Consider the following 13589-nt stretch of genomic DNA (forward strand, 5'->3'; position numbering starts at 1 on the left):
ACATTTATCAGCCAATATTTTGACTGATTATCAATATGAAATGAGTAAATTAACTCAAGCTTTGTTCCACTCATTTATTACTTTTACCATTAAGTACAACTGCCCAAGATTGACATGCTGAGCACTTGCTAGCCACACGGGTCAAAGATTGATGCATTATTAAATTGTAATAGAAAAAAAAAAAATTACATTAATGGAACATTGAACAGAATTTATAAAATAAAAATAGCCTCAGTGATTGGCTTGTCCTAATGCCAACACTAAACAAAAGTTGGTAAACATTTTCAAGTAAAGCCATGGATGTAAGTGCTGGTCTGTGATTAAACTACTTAATGTGGTGGGCTAGTAACAAACTTCTCTTCAGTACAGTATGTTATGTTGGGTGCTGTTCACATACAGTGTCTGACAAATACAAAATACAGAAGCAGTAAAAGGAAAGTGATGCAATATCAAACAGAAAAACAAAGTTCAGATGGGGCTAAGTACTTTGAGTTTGGGCCTGTACGGCTGAGGAACATGCTTGGCTGGCCTCAGCCGTTTGGACAGTGAGCAGCTTTTATGCTTTTGCATTGATTATGTCAACAAACTCAGGCTTCAGTGAAGCTCCACCCACCAGGAAGCCATCCACATCTTTCTGGGATGCCAGCTCTTTGCAGGTTGCCCCTGTCACAGAACCTGGGGGGGGGGGGGCAGAGAGAGACTTAGCATTGTTCAACCTAATCCACAATGAGGCAATACACCTTGGGTTAAAACAAGTCTCAGATCAATAAAACAATCGATTTGGCTTCTTACCTCCATAGATGATCCTAACAGAGTTAGCAACATCTTCAGAGATATTTGCCTTCATCCACTGCCTGAGTTTATCATGTACCTCCTGGGCCTACAGAGAGAAGGAAAAGATTACAGACTTGTCCTGGAATACTGCAAGCAGGGCTGCGGCAGTGTCGATGCCAGAAGTCGCACCTGTTGCGGTGAGGCAGTTTTTCCAGTGCCAATGGCCCAGACAGGCTCGTAAGCAATTACCACTTTACTCCAGTCCTTAACATTGTCTGCAAGACATGAATGATCACACTGAATAAGTACTCACTTGGATCCAGTGCATCAGTGAATCTTGATGCACATATACTTAATCTTGGTCCTCAGGACCTCACACTGTACACATTCTATTGCTTCAACAATGCAGATTAAACTCATCATTAAGCCCTTCATTACCTGCCTCATTTGTTACAGCAACATGTAGTGATGGTGACCAAGAATGAGACCGAATCAGCGACTTACTGGTGATTATAAGGTTAGAACCTAGTATCTAATTAAAAAGTCAATTACCTGCGATGACTTTGGTCTGCGCAAATACAACCTTCTCAGTGATGCCTGCCTCCCTTTCGTCCAGCTTCTCGCCAATGCAGGCAATCACACCCAGACCACTCTCAAGTGCATGAGCCACCTTCTGGCCAATCAGCTGCAAGCATTGACAAGTCCAATGCAAAGGGAAGAAGCAGAAGGGAATGAAACGTCAAGACTAATGTGTAAAAGTGACTTCACAGTTACTCAAGATCATTTCTTGCATGTTACCTCATCACTCTCTCCAAAAACATGGCGCCGTTCAGAGTGTCCCAAAATCACCCACTCCACACCACAGTCCTTAATCATCGCAGGGCTAGAGAGGGAGGGAGAGACACGCAGAGGAAGGCACATCAAGGTGTGGTAGTATTTTAAAAGTGACCCGTTTGATCCCCTCAGTTCTACTGATGTCTTGTACCTGATCTCTCCAGTGAAGGCTCCCTTGGCAACCTTGTAGCAGTTCTGTGCAGCCACACCAATCTTGGCATCAAGCTTAGACCTGGTGAAGTCAAGGTAGATGGAAGGAGCACCACACACCACCTCTGCAAGAGCAAGTTTTGGTAAGGAACTTCACCTAGTTCAGTCCAAGTGCTAGAACTACTATACTTATTGGCACATTACAGCATTTTGTGTGCTGCAATTACTAAAGAATGACAAGTTTAGTTAAACCATGATACCGTAGTCACCATACCAATTGCTACGGTGGTACTTAAAAGGGAAAGGGTCTTCAAGATCACCCTCCTGAGGCTATGCACACTGGTATCGATAGCATAGCTACATTATTTTTGGCTTTCAGGACAGATTACATTTGGTGCACACTACCAATTTATACACTGTGCAGTATGGTGTGCTGTACGTGGGTGTTTTGAAAATGGGGAGTTGCTAAAACTGTTTTCTAAAGGAGGCCCACACAAGAACATAGCATGGCAGGAACCACTGAAACATGGTTGTAGACAAAGCCAGAAGAAAGAACCACCTTGTATATACAGTGAAAGAATCGCCAACATAAGCAGGTCAGAAATGTTTATAGACCCATAAATTAATTGGGAACTTTCACATCCAAAAAGGTGGCTTTTAGATGGGATTCCCATTTAAACAACCACAGCTGCAAAGTGCATCCCATTTTCAGACACTGTTTAATGTTCATACTTAAAATAGTGAGGAAATTGGACATTTCTCAGACAAAGTGCACACTTGTTTCACAACAGCCTGGACACCAAGCAGTCTTCGTATCGTCCTGCAAGCCAGACTCATGTCATTAGGCATGAGGCTGGAAGTTGACGCACGTGCATTCGAAATCACCCCAATGCACCATGCTGTTCAGAGGCAGAGGGTGGCATTCACCAGACTATCTTGGGTAAAGCCAGTCTAATTTAATCTCTGTTGCTCTCTGCTGCAAAGGTCAGACGTCCTAGTCTTAGCTGTCAAAAGGTCAGAGGTCATCAATGAAAAGGTCATGCAGCATTCTCCAAGGCTCATGGTCAAATAGCAACTGAAGGACGAAGGTCAGCTTGAGACGACTGAAAAACGATTGCCCCGAGTTGAGCAGCAGCTCAGTTAGGTTCTTACAGGCTAACTTAAGTCATCAAGATGAACCATTTAGTTTGGGAATAAATATAACTTGAACTTTGGCGGTTCGAAGTCCGTAGCTGTGCTTTCTGCCGGATTCTTGTCCATGTATGGAGCGTCTGAAAGCGCCAAGAGGTCACCAGGGACATAATGAATATTTGGATCGACTTCTGATGTTTCAAGCTGATAAAATCGTTAGTTAATTCGAATAATCGCAGGTAGCGCACATTTTGAATATTAGCTAGCAAGCAAGGGTTAGCCAAGTATTGTCAGGAAGTATTGGAGGAACATGCGCAGACCTACCGCTTGGTCTTAAAATGAACCCCAAGATTATCAAAGGCACCAAATATCAAACGATTAGGCGGGTTAGTTTGCTGTAATTTTACCGTTTCACTGCTATGCAGAACCGCCCGAACACACACACACACACACACACACACACGTGTTATCAGGACGAAGCGCTGTATACGATGTTTCGGCGACTAAGGATTTCTCTCATTTGACGGACATAAGCGCACACGGTGCCTACGTGCTGGGAAACACACACACCCCCCCTCCCTTCCAGCCTTTCTCTAGCAAAATCCCAGAGCCACATCAACAACGCGCCCTGAATAGTATACGTTATGTTCAAGATTTATTTTAAAGCGTATTGCAGTAGTCACGTTAAAGCTGACTGATAAAATGTGGCCCCTTTTTATACAGGCCTACCCTTACTGGAGGACATTCGACCTTGGGTCGTATGCTAGCAAGAGATGCAGCAGTCCGTCTCCAAATACCCATCTGTCCAGCCAACCGCTAGATGTACCCATGCTCGCGTTCCACTGCTGACTCCAAGTAACCATTTAAATATAATATTTCCCCCCCAACCAAAGATGGACTTAGTAAAACACTGTTGTGGTGCTAGCTCGAATGACGAGCTAGCTTCAACTCGCTAGGCTCGTTTGAGATTTTGGTCCAAAATTACGGATCTTCACTCCCCCCCCACCCCTCAATAGATCTTTTTGGATTTTATTATTATGTAAAAAAAAAAAATAAATAATAATAATAAAAAGAAGCTATTCTAATGTATCCACCATCCAGCATTTCTGTACACCGAGAGCTATAAAGCCAGCCAATAGATTGGCTACCTAAAGATTTATGACAGCGGTTGTTAATTAATAACCATTCGGCACGTTACCCACCAGTGTCAGCGTTGATCTTGGCGCTATTCAAAGTGTTAATCAGATCCCCGAGACTTTTCTTGTCTCCGTTCATCTTCCAGTTTCCACCGACAAAGAATTTCCTGCTAGTCATGGTTGCACAGGGAGATGCGTTAGCACAGCGTTGCAGGCGGTAGGAACCCCCGTTTGAAGAGACAGCAGCGGGGCGGGCCGCGACGCGCCTTTATACGATGGAGGCGGACGCGCCACCTGCGGAAATCTTACTGGCTTCCAGTACGACGCCCACAACACCGGACTCAAGCGCGTGGCTCGGGCCCGTTTGGAAATGCCGTCATCGCTCCTCCTGCGCTGCTTCCATGTGGAGGAACCGCGTCGTTAAAATCAGCTACGAGTCGTGTCACATTACATCTCGGTGACTTTTAAAAGTAATCACGAATTCACGTGTTTCCAAAGCATATGCATAATAAATATCGTAAATGCGGCGCATATCTAGAATTTGTTGCTGCAATTGTAAGTAGCCTATAGTATTAGTGGGGCGTGGTAATATTTGCATACCCATAAGGCCTTAGTCTGTTTTCTACTCTTTAGATTAACGCTTTCGTCCACTTGTGATTACATTTTCAATTATTATGATTTAACCTTCATTTAATCTTCATTTTCTTAAAGTATTTCTGTGATTCTTTAAAACGTTTTTAAGTCGTCGTCGACTTACCATAAACATGATGCCTAGCGAGCATTTCAAGGTGGGTGTTCGGGAGAAGTACACTTCGGAAAATTTGCTCTTTTAGAATTTGTCTAGTAGGTTTCTTCTAAAAGAAGAAGCCCCCTTTTGTGGGTGTAAAAGAAAAAGTTCTATTTATTTATTTTGTGTTAAGATTGTTTCGCGGTACCAAATAATTTACTGAATTATGTTTGTTGCGGCAGCGATTGCATCTCTAGCCAGGAGAGGGCAGGAAAACACTATTGTTACTGCTAGCCCATCGTTTTATATTCGTTAGTAAGGTATTTCTGCGTGAGGTTTTCTTTGAAAGGACAAAACTAAATTCACAGGTCAATACTAGCGCTACATTAGTAGTGGTTTTCGCCAACAACAGAACATTAGTAACACACACGTTACTTTCTCAGTGGTCTGCAGTGTTGTAACCTGGTTATATGGCTAATGGATGCAACTGCAACGATGTCGTTGCGAAACCTGTTTGACTCGCATATGCCGTTAAATCAGAAGTGGAGTGGAAAAGATAAGGGTTAGGGAGAGGTAGCACGACTCATCGGGCAAAGACCGGGCACCGAGCTCTCGGTTAAAGCGGTCCGTGGTGAATGCACGACACACACACGGAAACTCTTCTTAGCGCTACTTCCGCCCAAACGAAAAATGGCGGCTCCCTTGATGGAGAAATTGTCGGAATATTTGGGTTCGCCTGAACCGGCAGTTCGATTGATTCTGTCTATTTTAATAGGTGAGTGTAGGCGAACTTTTCTATCCGTGTATTTTAGCGCTGTTCTGAATTTTTTAATGTGTGCACTGCTGTGATGGACGAGTGAAACTCGGGCAGCCGCACGCTGGATCCCTCTGAGTGCGCTCACCTGGACGTAGGATAGGGTCACTAGTCCATTAACAGCTGTTGGTGTTTAAGCTTTCAGATGAACCAGGACAGAAATACTCACTACTAACAAGCGCTCGCCGCCCTTACGCACGAGTTCAGCTCAGTGCTAATGACAGTTTTGCACAGTTTTTAAATGTCGAGTTTACGCAACGTGCTACAAATCAAATAAATAAGCATTTGAGACGATCGTCCCCGAACTTTGAGTGGAGCTTGGCTTTCGTAAAGCACATCGCTCTCTGCATGCGGGGTTTTGAGCAAGGCGATGGGAGAAGAGAGAAAATTCCGCTTGTATTTTAGCACTTTAGCTTGACACATGCTCCTGTCCTCCTTGCCCAGCCACCGAAAATAACCCCGGGGGACCTTGAATGTCACACTTACAAATACAAAGTCCCGCATAGCTCTGGTTGAGTTGCTTCGTGCGTCCCGTGGTGTTCTTGCAAACTTTACCCCAAATCTTGACATATGTTTGTTGAATGATCAGTTCTGTGCTTCTATTTAAAGCAACCTTTTAAAACCCAGATATTTAAACACAAGAGTGACTAAGTAGAAAGTGTTCTTAAATGAAATGTTGTAGATTCTGACATCATATAGTTATTAATGGTTAACTGTTTGGTGTGTGATTTTTAAATCAATAACCATGTATGTTAAAAAAGAAAAAAAACATATTTAGGCCTAGATATTGGAATGGGACTAGTAACACAAGGACATCTGCTGACTCTCAAACCTCTATAGAGGGTCATTATCAGTCACCTGACATGAAATATGCATGCATTAATCTCTCTCCCTCTTTTCCCATCCCAGGTTATCCTTTAGCGCTGGTCTACCGGCGGTTCCTGTTTCATCAGTCTGCGTTTGTCATTCATCTGTTCCACACTCTCACAGGGCTCTCCCTGGCCGTGTTTAACTTTGGTGAGATGGAAAAGGAATGAGGGGGTAGGGTTGGGGGAGGTGGAAATTCTTGGAACTGGGACAGAGGAAGCTGTCAGCTGCAAGCAGGAACTGGGTTAGCTGTAAGATGGTGGTGCAGCTCCAGACAGGGTGTCATAAACCTCACTGCAATCTTTTGCACCTTCTCCTGTAAGAAAGTTGGGGAATGAGTGTAAAGGAATTAATTAGCTGGAAGGCCTTTTAACAGTGATTTCCTGTGAGCTGGATCCTGAAGGTCGTAGAACAGGAAGGATCAAGGGCTCGTTGGCATGACAACATCCCAAGATGTTGGGGTATATCTGATAAGAACAACTCGCAGGCAGAAGATATAGATGTGTGTGTGTGTGTGTGTGTGTGTGTGTGTGTGTGTGTGTGTGTGTGTGTGTGTGTGTGTGTGTGTGTGTGTGTGTGTGAGCGAGCACCTGTGTGTGTGCAGACACACTGATGCATCTCTAATTTATTAACTAGCTTTTCCCTATTTATTCACAATGCTGCATTGGGATAAAACAGCAGGTCTGTCTGGTCTCTGCCTGTTTGTGTGTGAGCTTGCCTTGCTGTGTCTGTCACTTTTGTGGCTGGTGCTTTCTTCCCCTTGTCACGTTTTAAGTAATGCTCTTTTTTATGTACAGAATGTTGAAACAAGCCTTCCTCATTCTGCGTCTGTCTGTGTTTTTGTGTGTGCACATGTGGGCAAGAAGTTAAACGGACTGATGACTGTATCAGCACCTTCCCTGTGCTGTCGCACTCTCCTCACTCACTCTCTGTTTGGCTCTGTCACCCTTTCTTTTTTGTAGGGTCTCAGGTCTATCATTCCGCATTATGTATAGTCATCCAGTTCCTGTTTCTGAGGCTCATGGGAAGGACAGTGACTGGAGTCCTAAGCAGCTTTATTTTTCAGATGGTGAGGATGATATTTACACCATTCATACAATCTCTCTCTCTCTCTCTCTCTCTCTCTCTCTCTCTCTCTCTCTCTCTCTCTCTCTCTCTCTCTGTTTCTCCTTTTCTCTGACTATATTGTCTCTAGCTCTTGCTTCCTTTTTCATAGTTCTTTTATAAGTTTCAAATGTGTAGAATGTGAACCTTTGGGCAGTCTTGTTCCTCTACTGTGTCTGTCCCATGTTGGGAGGCTTGTGTATTGGGGATGTAAAGAATAATAATGTCCCTTTACTTCAATAGCCAGATTACTGAGAATTTTTGATCCATTTTGCTTGTTAAAAGGTTGTTGTTGTTTTTCAAGAGGAACATAAACATGCACCTCACCTTCTTTATATATCATTACAAACTAGCTTAGGTGTCAGCTAGCCCACATATTTAGTCAGTGGCCTGATGACCTCATGGGTGCTATAATGGAATGCAGGCTTAATGTAGGCTCCCATAACTCATGAGCATCCAGCATGGCTTCCTGTCTTTCGGCTGCCTGTGGTAGACTGTTAGCACGTTAGCACAGTTGATGCTCCAATGTGTGCAAAATACCATCTATCCTTTTCCCAAGACAGTTTACTGTCTTGAGGGTAAAGTAACCTTCCAGTAACAATGAGGGTGACAGAGACTACCCGTGCACCTTTCCAATAAACAAAGGGAAGTTAAATTTGTGAGGCTCATTAAAATGTTATTTGCTAGTTCAATTTGGGCTCTTGTTTGCTAACACAATGGGACACTTATTAACATTCCGGGTGTGTATGATTCAACAAAAGGGAATTTGAATGTGTTCGTGTGCAACACCCTCATTTCTCTTTCTCTTTTTCTCTCTCTCTCTCTCTCTCTCTCTCTCTCTCTCTCTCTCTCTCTCAGATGTATCTCCTAACTGCTTATTACTACACAGCTACAGAGGAGTATGACATCAAGTGGACCATGCCACACTGTGTGCTCACACTCAAACTCATCGGTGTGCTGCTCTGGCTGTTGCCTCTTTTACACCAAGTTCACAAGTGTATTCAGATTCAGTCTTAAAAGCACTTTTGAGAAATTGATAACGAGAGGCTAGATGTTTAATGCATAGTTCATGTTGCCAGTGGTAGATGAAGTTACACTTAAGCGCATAGCCAAGGGCTGCCCCTCATTATTCCTCAACACTGAGTCCTAAATTATTCAGGTTAGTTGTCATATCCACATGCGCTTATGCTAGTAATCCTATTATTAACAATGACCTCCCTTTTTTGGATTGCAGGCCTGTCATTTGATTACTATGATGGTGGAAAAGAACCAGTGAGTTGATGGATTCTTCCAGTGTTTTTAAAAATTTTTTTTCCTATGTCTTGATCTCTCGAACCTTTCAAGTCTGTCCACACATGCACTCACTCTCTTGTATCCTTCATTGCCGATGACCCTCTGCTTACTGCTCAAGGCAGGGGGGCGGAACCTGAAGCCGGATTAAGTGCAGTTCATCCTTTAATAGAAACTCTGTCTGTGGCATAGGTGTTCATCTAGTCTTCCTTGTTATTTGGGGCAAGTAACTGGAAGGTGCTTATATGTACCGTCTCAGATGTTGGACTAAAGTCTTTGTTGGCACTGATTGAACAGTCTCAGCTGAGCGCCGAGCAGAAGAGCTCCGCCCTGTTGGCTACGCCGTCCTTCTTGGAGGTGTGCGGTTTCTCCTACTTCTACGGCGGCTTCCTGGTGGGGCCCCAGTTTACCCTGCGCAACTACCTGAGGCTGGTCAACCGAGAGATGAGCGACTCACCTGGTCACGTGCCAAACAGGTGAGCTTGCGGGACAGACACAGGTCGTGACCCAGTGGGGGGCGTCATGGTTCCCGCAATATGCAATCTCTTTCCATGGAATGGGCTGGAGGGCTGAAAAATCTCGCTCTGTGTTGCAGTGGGATCCCTGCCCTAAAGCGTTTCTGTTTGGGGTTGGTCTTTTTGTTGATCTTCACGATATGTGGGCCATACTATCCAGACAGCTACTACCTTACTGATGAGTTTGAGGTCAGTGAATTGTTCATACATAATTTAATGTGGTATGTGGTAAATCGGAAAATCACATGTCCTGATTATGCTTGTGCATATTTTCAGTATCTTGTCTATCAGGTTGTCTTAAGGATTACCTTTTATTGTTATTCTATGTGAATGAGTGTTTTGCAAAAATTTGTCAAAAATTATCCTATCCTAATGTTTTTGTTATTGTTCTTTTCTTTTGTTTGGTTATTATTGTCTAGGCCCAGCCATTTTGGTACAGGTGTGTTTACATCCTTCTGTGGGCTAAAGTAAACCTGTACAAATATGTCAGCTGCTGGCTAATAACGGTTAGTATGTACTAAACATGCACTCATACTCACTCCATTTATTTAGGCTTCATGGCACTAAAAGCCATTGATTATTTTGTGTGATTTTGTGATTATTGGCTTATCTGAATTGCTAATAGCCATTTAAGTAAGTCATCACTGTGTAGTGCCCATTTACCTAGAGGTGCAGAATGAATGACATTGAATGTAATGTGTAAACAAAAAGTAACAACCAATGACATGCCTTCATAACAAATGTTAACTGAAAGGTCACTCAAGTTACTCGATTGGGCTTCTCCTGGGTTGTGTTACCATGAGCCTGTCACGCTGTCAACTAAATTAACCTGTGCCTTCTTGCTGCTCGTCCTCTCGCTCTGCTGTGCAGGAGGGCGTGTGCATCCTCTCTGGCCTCGGCTACAACGGGCGCAGCGAGAAGGGGGAGGCGCAGTGGGACTCCTGTGCCAACATGAGGGTGTGGCTATATGAGACCACACCCTTCTTCACAGGCACCATCAACTCCTTCAACATCAACACAAATGCTTGGGTGGCCAGGTAGGAACTATTCTAGCTCTTGTGTAATTTTTTTTTTTTTTGGGGGGGTGGGGAGACAGATTTTTCTTAATTATTCAAGACTGCATATCTCTCTCCTCTTCCACCTCTCTTCAGGCACATTTTTAAGAGGCTGAAGTTCCTAGGTAACAAGATGGCCTCGCAGATCTCCACGCTGTTCTTCCTGGCGATCTGGCACGGCCTGCACTCCGGCTACCTCCTCTGCTTCTCCATGGAGTTCATCATCGTCAACGTGGAGAGGCAGGTGAGCGCAGCTGTGGAGCTTCTACCGATCTAACACCCAGCTTGCGTCTAGAACGGTGCTCCTCAAATCCACTCCCACACGCTGCCTTCCTTCTTACTCTGTTAACAATTACGCTCATTTAAAAGGCCTTTCCTGACTGAAGGTGTGTGTGTGTGTGTGTGTGCGTGTGTGAAGAGTGGAATGTAGTTAGGAACGGCTTTATTTGGGTGTTGTGCATTTATTTTACGCCTCTTAAGTATTGCAGTGTGATTGCACACATATCAGGCCAGGCCTTTATGAGAGACTTTCAGACATCTTTTCTGCTGTGTTAATTCAATATTGTGGTCCAGGCGTGCACATTACTTAAGACCTTAAGCAGACCTTGATTGTCTTTTTGTGAATGGCACTGGTGTGGCTGAACTGTGGCTGCACCACGGTGTTCCTCAGGCCCAGGCTATGGTGAAGGACAGCCCCATGCTGACAGCTGTGGCCGACGGCCCTCTCTACCCCCTCTTGTACGTGGTGCAGCAGTTTATCCACTGGCTTTTCATGGGCTACCCACTTGTGCCCTTCTGCCTCTTCACCTACGACAAGTGGCTCAAGGTAGGCCCTCGCTCACACTGGACTCAGTGGTGGGGCTGTAGGTGCCCAGATGTGTAAGGATCATGTCTTCCAAGCCCCTAGTCCCTTGACTGGTGTTGTGCAGTCTAATGATGCACCACGGTCACACAGCCCCACTGTGTAATGCTGCACACACAGATGTTCATAAACTGTGCCTGCTGTTGGAGAGGAGAATGCTGGGTAGTGTAGTAACTCATGGTCTAAGGGTGAAGTTGCAGGAATGGGTGTAGCCATGTGGACTGGTCTTTTTAGAGTTGTTGTTGTGGTGGTGGTGGTGTGATACCTGAACGTATCTTCTCTCCTTCAGGTTTATTCATCTGTGTATTTCTGCGGCCACATCTTTTTCGTCACTGCCTATCTTATCCTACCTTACCTCCGTAAAGCACTGGTGCCTCGCAAAACCAAGAGCGACAACAAGAAGGATTAGAATAATGGGTAAATTAACCTTCATCTCTTCCTTTAATTCGTTTTTATTTTGTCTTTTGTCCTCACTTATGCTAAATGTTTCCCTGTGGATGTGTTTGTGTGTGTGAGTTTTATTTCTTGTTTTCAGGCATGAACACTTTGGTCAGTAGCTGAATAAGACTTTATATGCTGTTCATTTAAAATGGGGAAACAGCCACAATTCTCCTTTCTAATCTTCTTTGCCCTTGTTTTGCGCAACAGATAATATTAATTTGAGCTATTCTCCGCTGCCGTTGGCTCTGTGGCCATAGGTTGCCATGTGTTTAACTGTGGTTGAGGTTGTCATGGCATTGGCACTGTGCTGACCCTCAGGGATCTACACACCCTCCCCTCCTCTCTCTTGCAGGTTTATCTGTCTGGGCCTCCTAACGCTCTCTGAAGGGAACTGTGACTTTTACAGAGTGACTGGTTGGAAAATATTAAGGCCTTTAATAATATATGAATACAAGCATAAATCTGTACAAATGTCCGTTTTGATTATGGTTTTTTTTGCGTTTTGAGCAGCCGTTGTGTTGTGGGAGAGGACTAAAGAAAGGATTAAATGATAATACTACAGAACCGAGTGGAGAGGTGTTCTTTTTTTTTTTTTTTTACGATACTTTGAGAAGATGGAGGGTTATTTTTGGATTATTATTGAGAAGGTTATTATTATGGATTATTCCAGCCACAGAACTGCACTCATCACTCTCTGGTCTGCAGCCTTTCAGTGGCACGTGTTAATGGTCTCATTTCCTGCAAAGACAAGCAGCCAATCAGGGAGCTGTCCCAGGCCGGATCTGCCGGCACAGCCTGTGCGAATGAAACACTTTTTCGTCGAGCTGCTGTGTTCTTGATATGCTGTTGTCTGAACATATGTCCTTACGCTGTTGACTAGAGACTGTCTTGGGATTATAGTTTTTTGTTTGTTTACTTGTGTTTTATTTAAGGTTTATTTTATTTAACTTTCTCCACCCTGCAGCCAGTGGTCAGTTACACAAGACACAGTAATGTAAAACACTCACACATTGTGCAGTGTAAAAGATTCGGATATGCCTTCCATTGTAAATGAATGTTATACCTTCTTTTTTGTTTTTGTTTTAACTGGTTTTTCATGGGTTTTTTTTAAAAGCAATTTTAGGATGGGTTTATTTTGTAATTTTGTAGCTTTTTCAATAAGTGTCCCCAACAAAAAATTGTTTATTCTTTTTGACTTTTTCCACTTACCAACATCTCACTCTGCTTAAACTAGAACACACACAAAACTAGAACATACCAAGGAAATCTTACAAAATAAACACTACTTGCCAAATTGATTATTTTGTATGACATGGAATTGTGATTTCTTGGCACCTTGTAGACCCTTTTCCACGCAATCTGAAGAAGCAGGGACTCACTGTAGCGTTAGGAAGATTTTAATAATATTTATACTTGTTCACGATTTCACTGATGTTGAAACTAATTTTGCCTTATTGTTACCAAATGTATAAAATGATTTTAAATGAGACTTCTTTTGTAATGTTCATTAAAAAAACTGCACTTGATCAAACTACTCTGTTGCTCTGTCTGTGTGTGTGTCGGGGGGGGGGGGGGGGGGGTTGTGCGTGCGGCTATGGTCAGGTTGGCCTACTGTAACTCTGGTATGGGAGCCGGTATGACGTCATGTTGCAGTCTGGACTGTGGGGTCGGGAGACGGAAAGGGGGGGGGGGGGTGACAGTGAAGAGTATCTTCACTTGTCAATCATCTGACAGAGTCGAAGTGGAAATAAATGTTGTGGTCTCAGAATGAGTAAATTTGCGTTCGCCTCCAGTCTCCCTCTTCTGAGTCGATGCAATAAGCGGCCGGGCACCGCACTGGCGTACACAGCCCCGCCAAGAGAGAGAGAGCGTGTGTGTGTGTGTGTGTG

At 43.8% G+C, this 13589-nt stretch overlaps 2 protein-coding genes and 1 non-coding gene across 7 annotated transcripts; 2 read left to right on the forward strand and 1 right to left on the reverse strand.

Moving 5' to 3' along the window:
- Positions 1–60: 60 nt before the first annotated feature.
- Positions 61–4278, reverse strand: tpi1b (triosephosphate isomerase 1b). The gene is made up of 7 exons (XM_026999168.3): positions 4092–4278; positions 1760–1883; positions 1573–1657; positions 1327–1459; positions 964–1049; positions 793–880; positions 61–675 (listed from the first exon to the last, which is right to left on the reverse strand). Exons 1-7 carry the CDS (start codon positions 4201–4203, stop codon positions 557–559), a joined length of 747 nt encoding a protein of 248 aa, XP_026854969.1. The 5' UTR covers positions 4204–4278; the 3' UTR covers positions 61–556.
- Positions 4279–4669: 391 nt separating this feature from the next.
- lpcat3 (lysophosphatidylcholine acyltransferase 3) lies at positions 4670–13231 on the forward strand. Of its 5 annotated transcripts, none has more exons than XM_035530975.2 (13): positions 4670–4813; positions 6476–6583; positions 7396–7502; positions 8396–8489; positions 8772–8809; positions 9125–9303; positions 9423–9531; positions 9762–9848; positions 10213–10379; positions 10494–10641; positions 11068–11223; positions 11549–11676; positions 12053–13231. In XM_035530975.2, the coding sequence occupies exons 3-12, from the start codon at positions 7455–7457 to the stop codon at positions 11666–11668; spliced, it is 1146 nt and encodes a 381-aa protein (XP_035386868.2). In that variant the 5' UTR covers positions 4670–4813; positions 6476–6583; positions 7396–7454; the 3' UTR covers positions 11669–11676; positions 12053–13231. The 5 variants fall into 5 exon arrangements, with proteins under 5 accessions (XP_035386868.2, XP_035386867.2, XP_081551889.1 ...); XM_035530974.2 differs by lacking the exon at positions 4670–4813 and adding an exon at positions 4859–5527; XM_081695763.1 differs by lacking the exons at positions 4670–4813; positions 6476–6583 and adding an exon at positions 4859–5527.
- On the forward strand, positions 4841–4897 carry LOC113570708 (U7 small nuclear RNA). The gene has a single exon (XR_003409914.1). It is a non-coding gene; the product is annotated as a U7 small nuclear RNA (small nuclear RNA).
- Positions 13232–13589: the final 358 nt, after the last annotated feature.

Source organism: Electrophorus electricus, chromosome 14 (genome assembly GCF_041902795.1).
Source record: "Electrophorus electricus isolate QZ-2024a chromosome 14, ASM4190279v1, whole genome shotgun sequence".
Taxonomy (NCBI): Eukaryota; Metazoa; Chordata; class Actinopteri; order Gymnotiformes; family Gymnotidae; genus Electrophorus; species Electrophorus electricus.

Bases quoted from the DNA above. Each gene is read 5' to 3' on its own strand.
- tpi1b (XM_026999168.3), bottom strand. From the start codon at position 4,203: ATGACTAGCAGGAAATTCTTTGTCGGTGGAAACTGGAAGATGAACGGA. The intron at 1,050-1,326 runs GTAATTGACTTT...CATGTCTTGCAG, and splicing joins GCAGACCAAAGTCATCGCAG to ACAATGTTAAGGACTGGAGT. The intron at 676-792 runs GTAAGAAGCCAA...CCCCCCCCCCAG, and splicing joins TGTTAGGATCATCTATGGAG to GTTCTGTGACAGGGGCAACC.
- lpcat3 (XM_081695761.1), top strand. From the start codon at position 6,316: ATGTTAAAAAAGAAAAAAAACATATTTAGGCCTAGATATTGGAATGGG. The intron at 9,532-9,761 runs GTCAGTGAATTG...ATTATTGTCTAG, and splicing joins ACCTTACTGATGAGTTTGAG to GCCCAGCCATTTTGGTACAG. The intron at 9,849-10,212 runs GTTAGTATGTAC...TCTGCTGTGCAG, and splicing joins TCAGCTGCTGGCTAATAACG to GAGGGCGTGTGCATCCTCTC.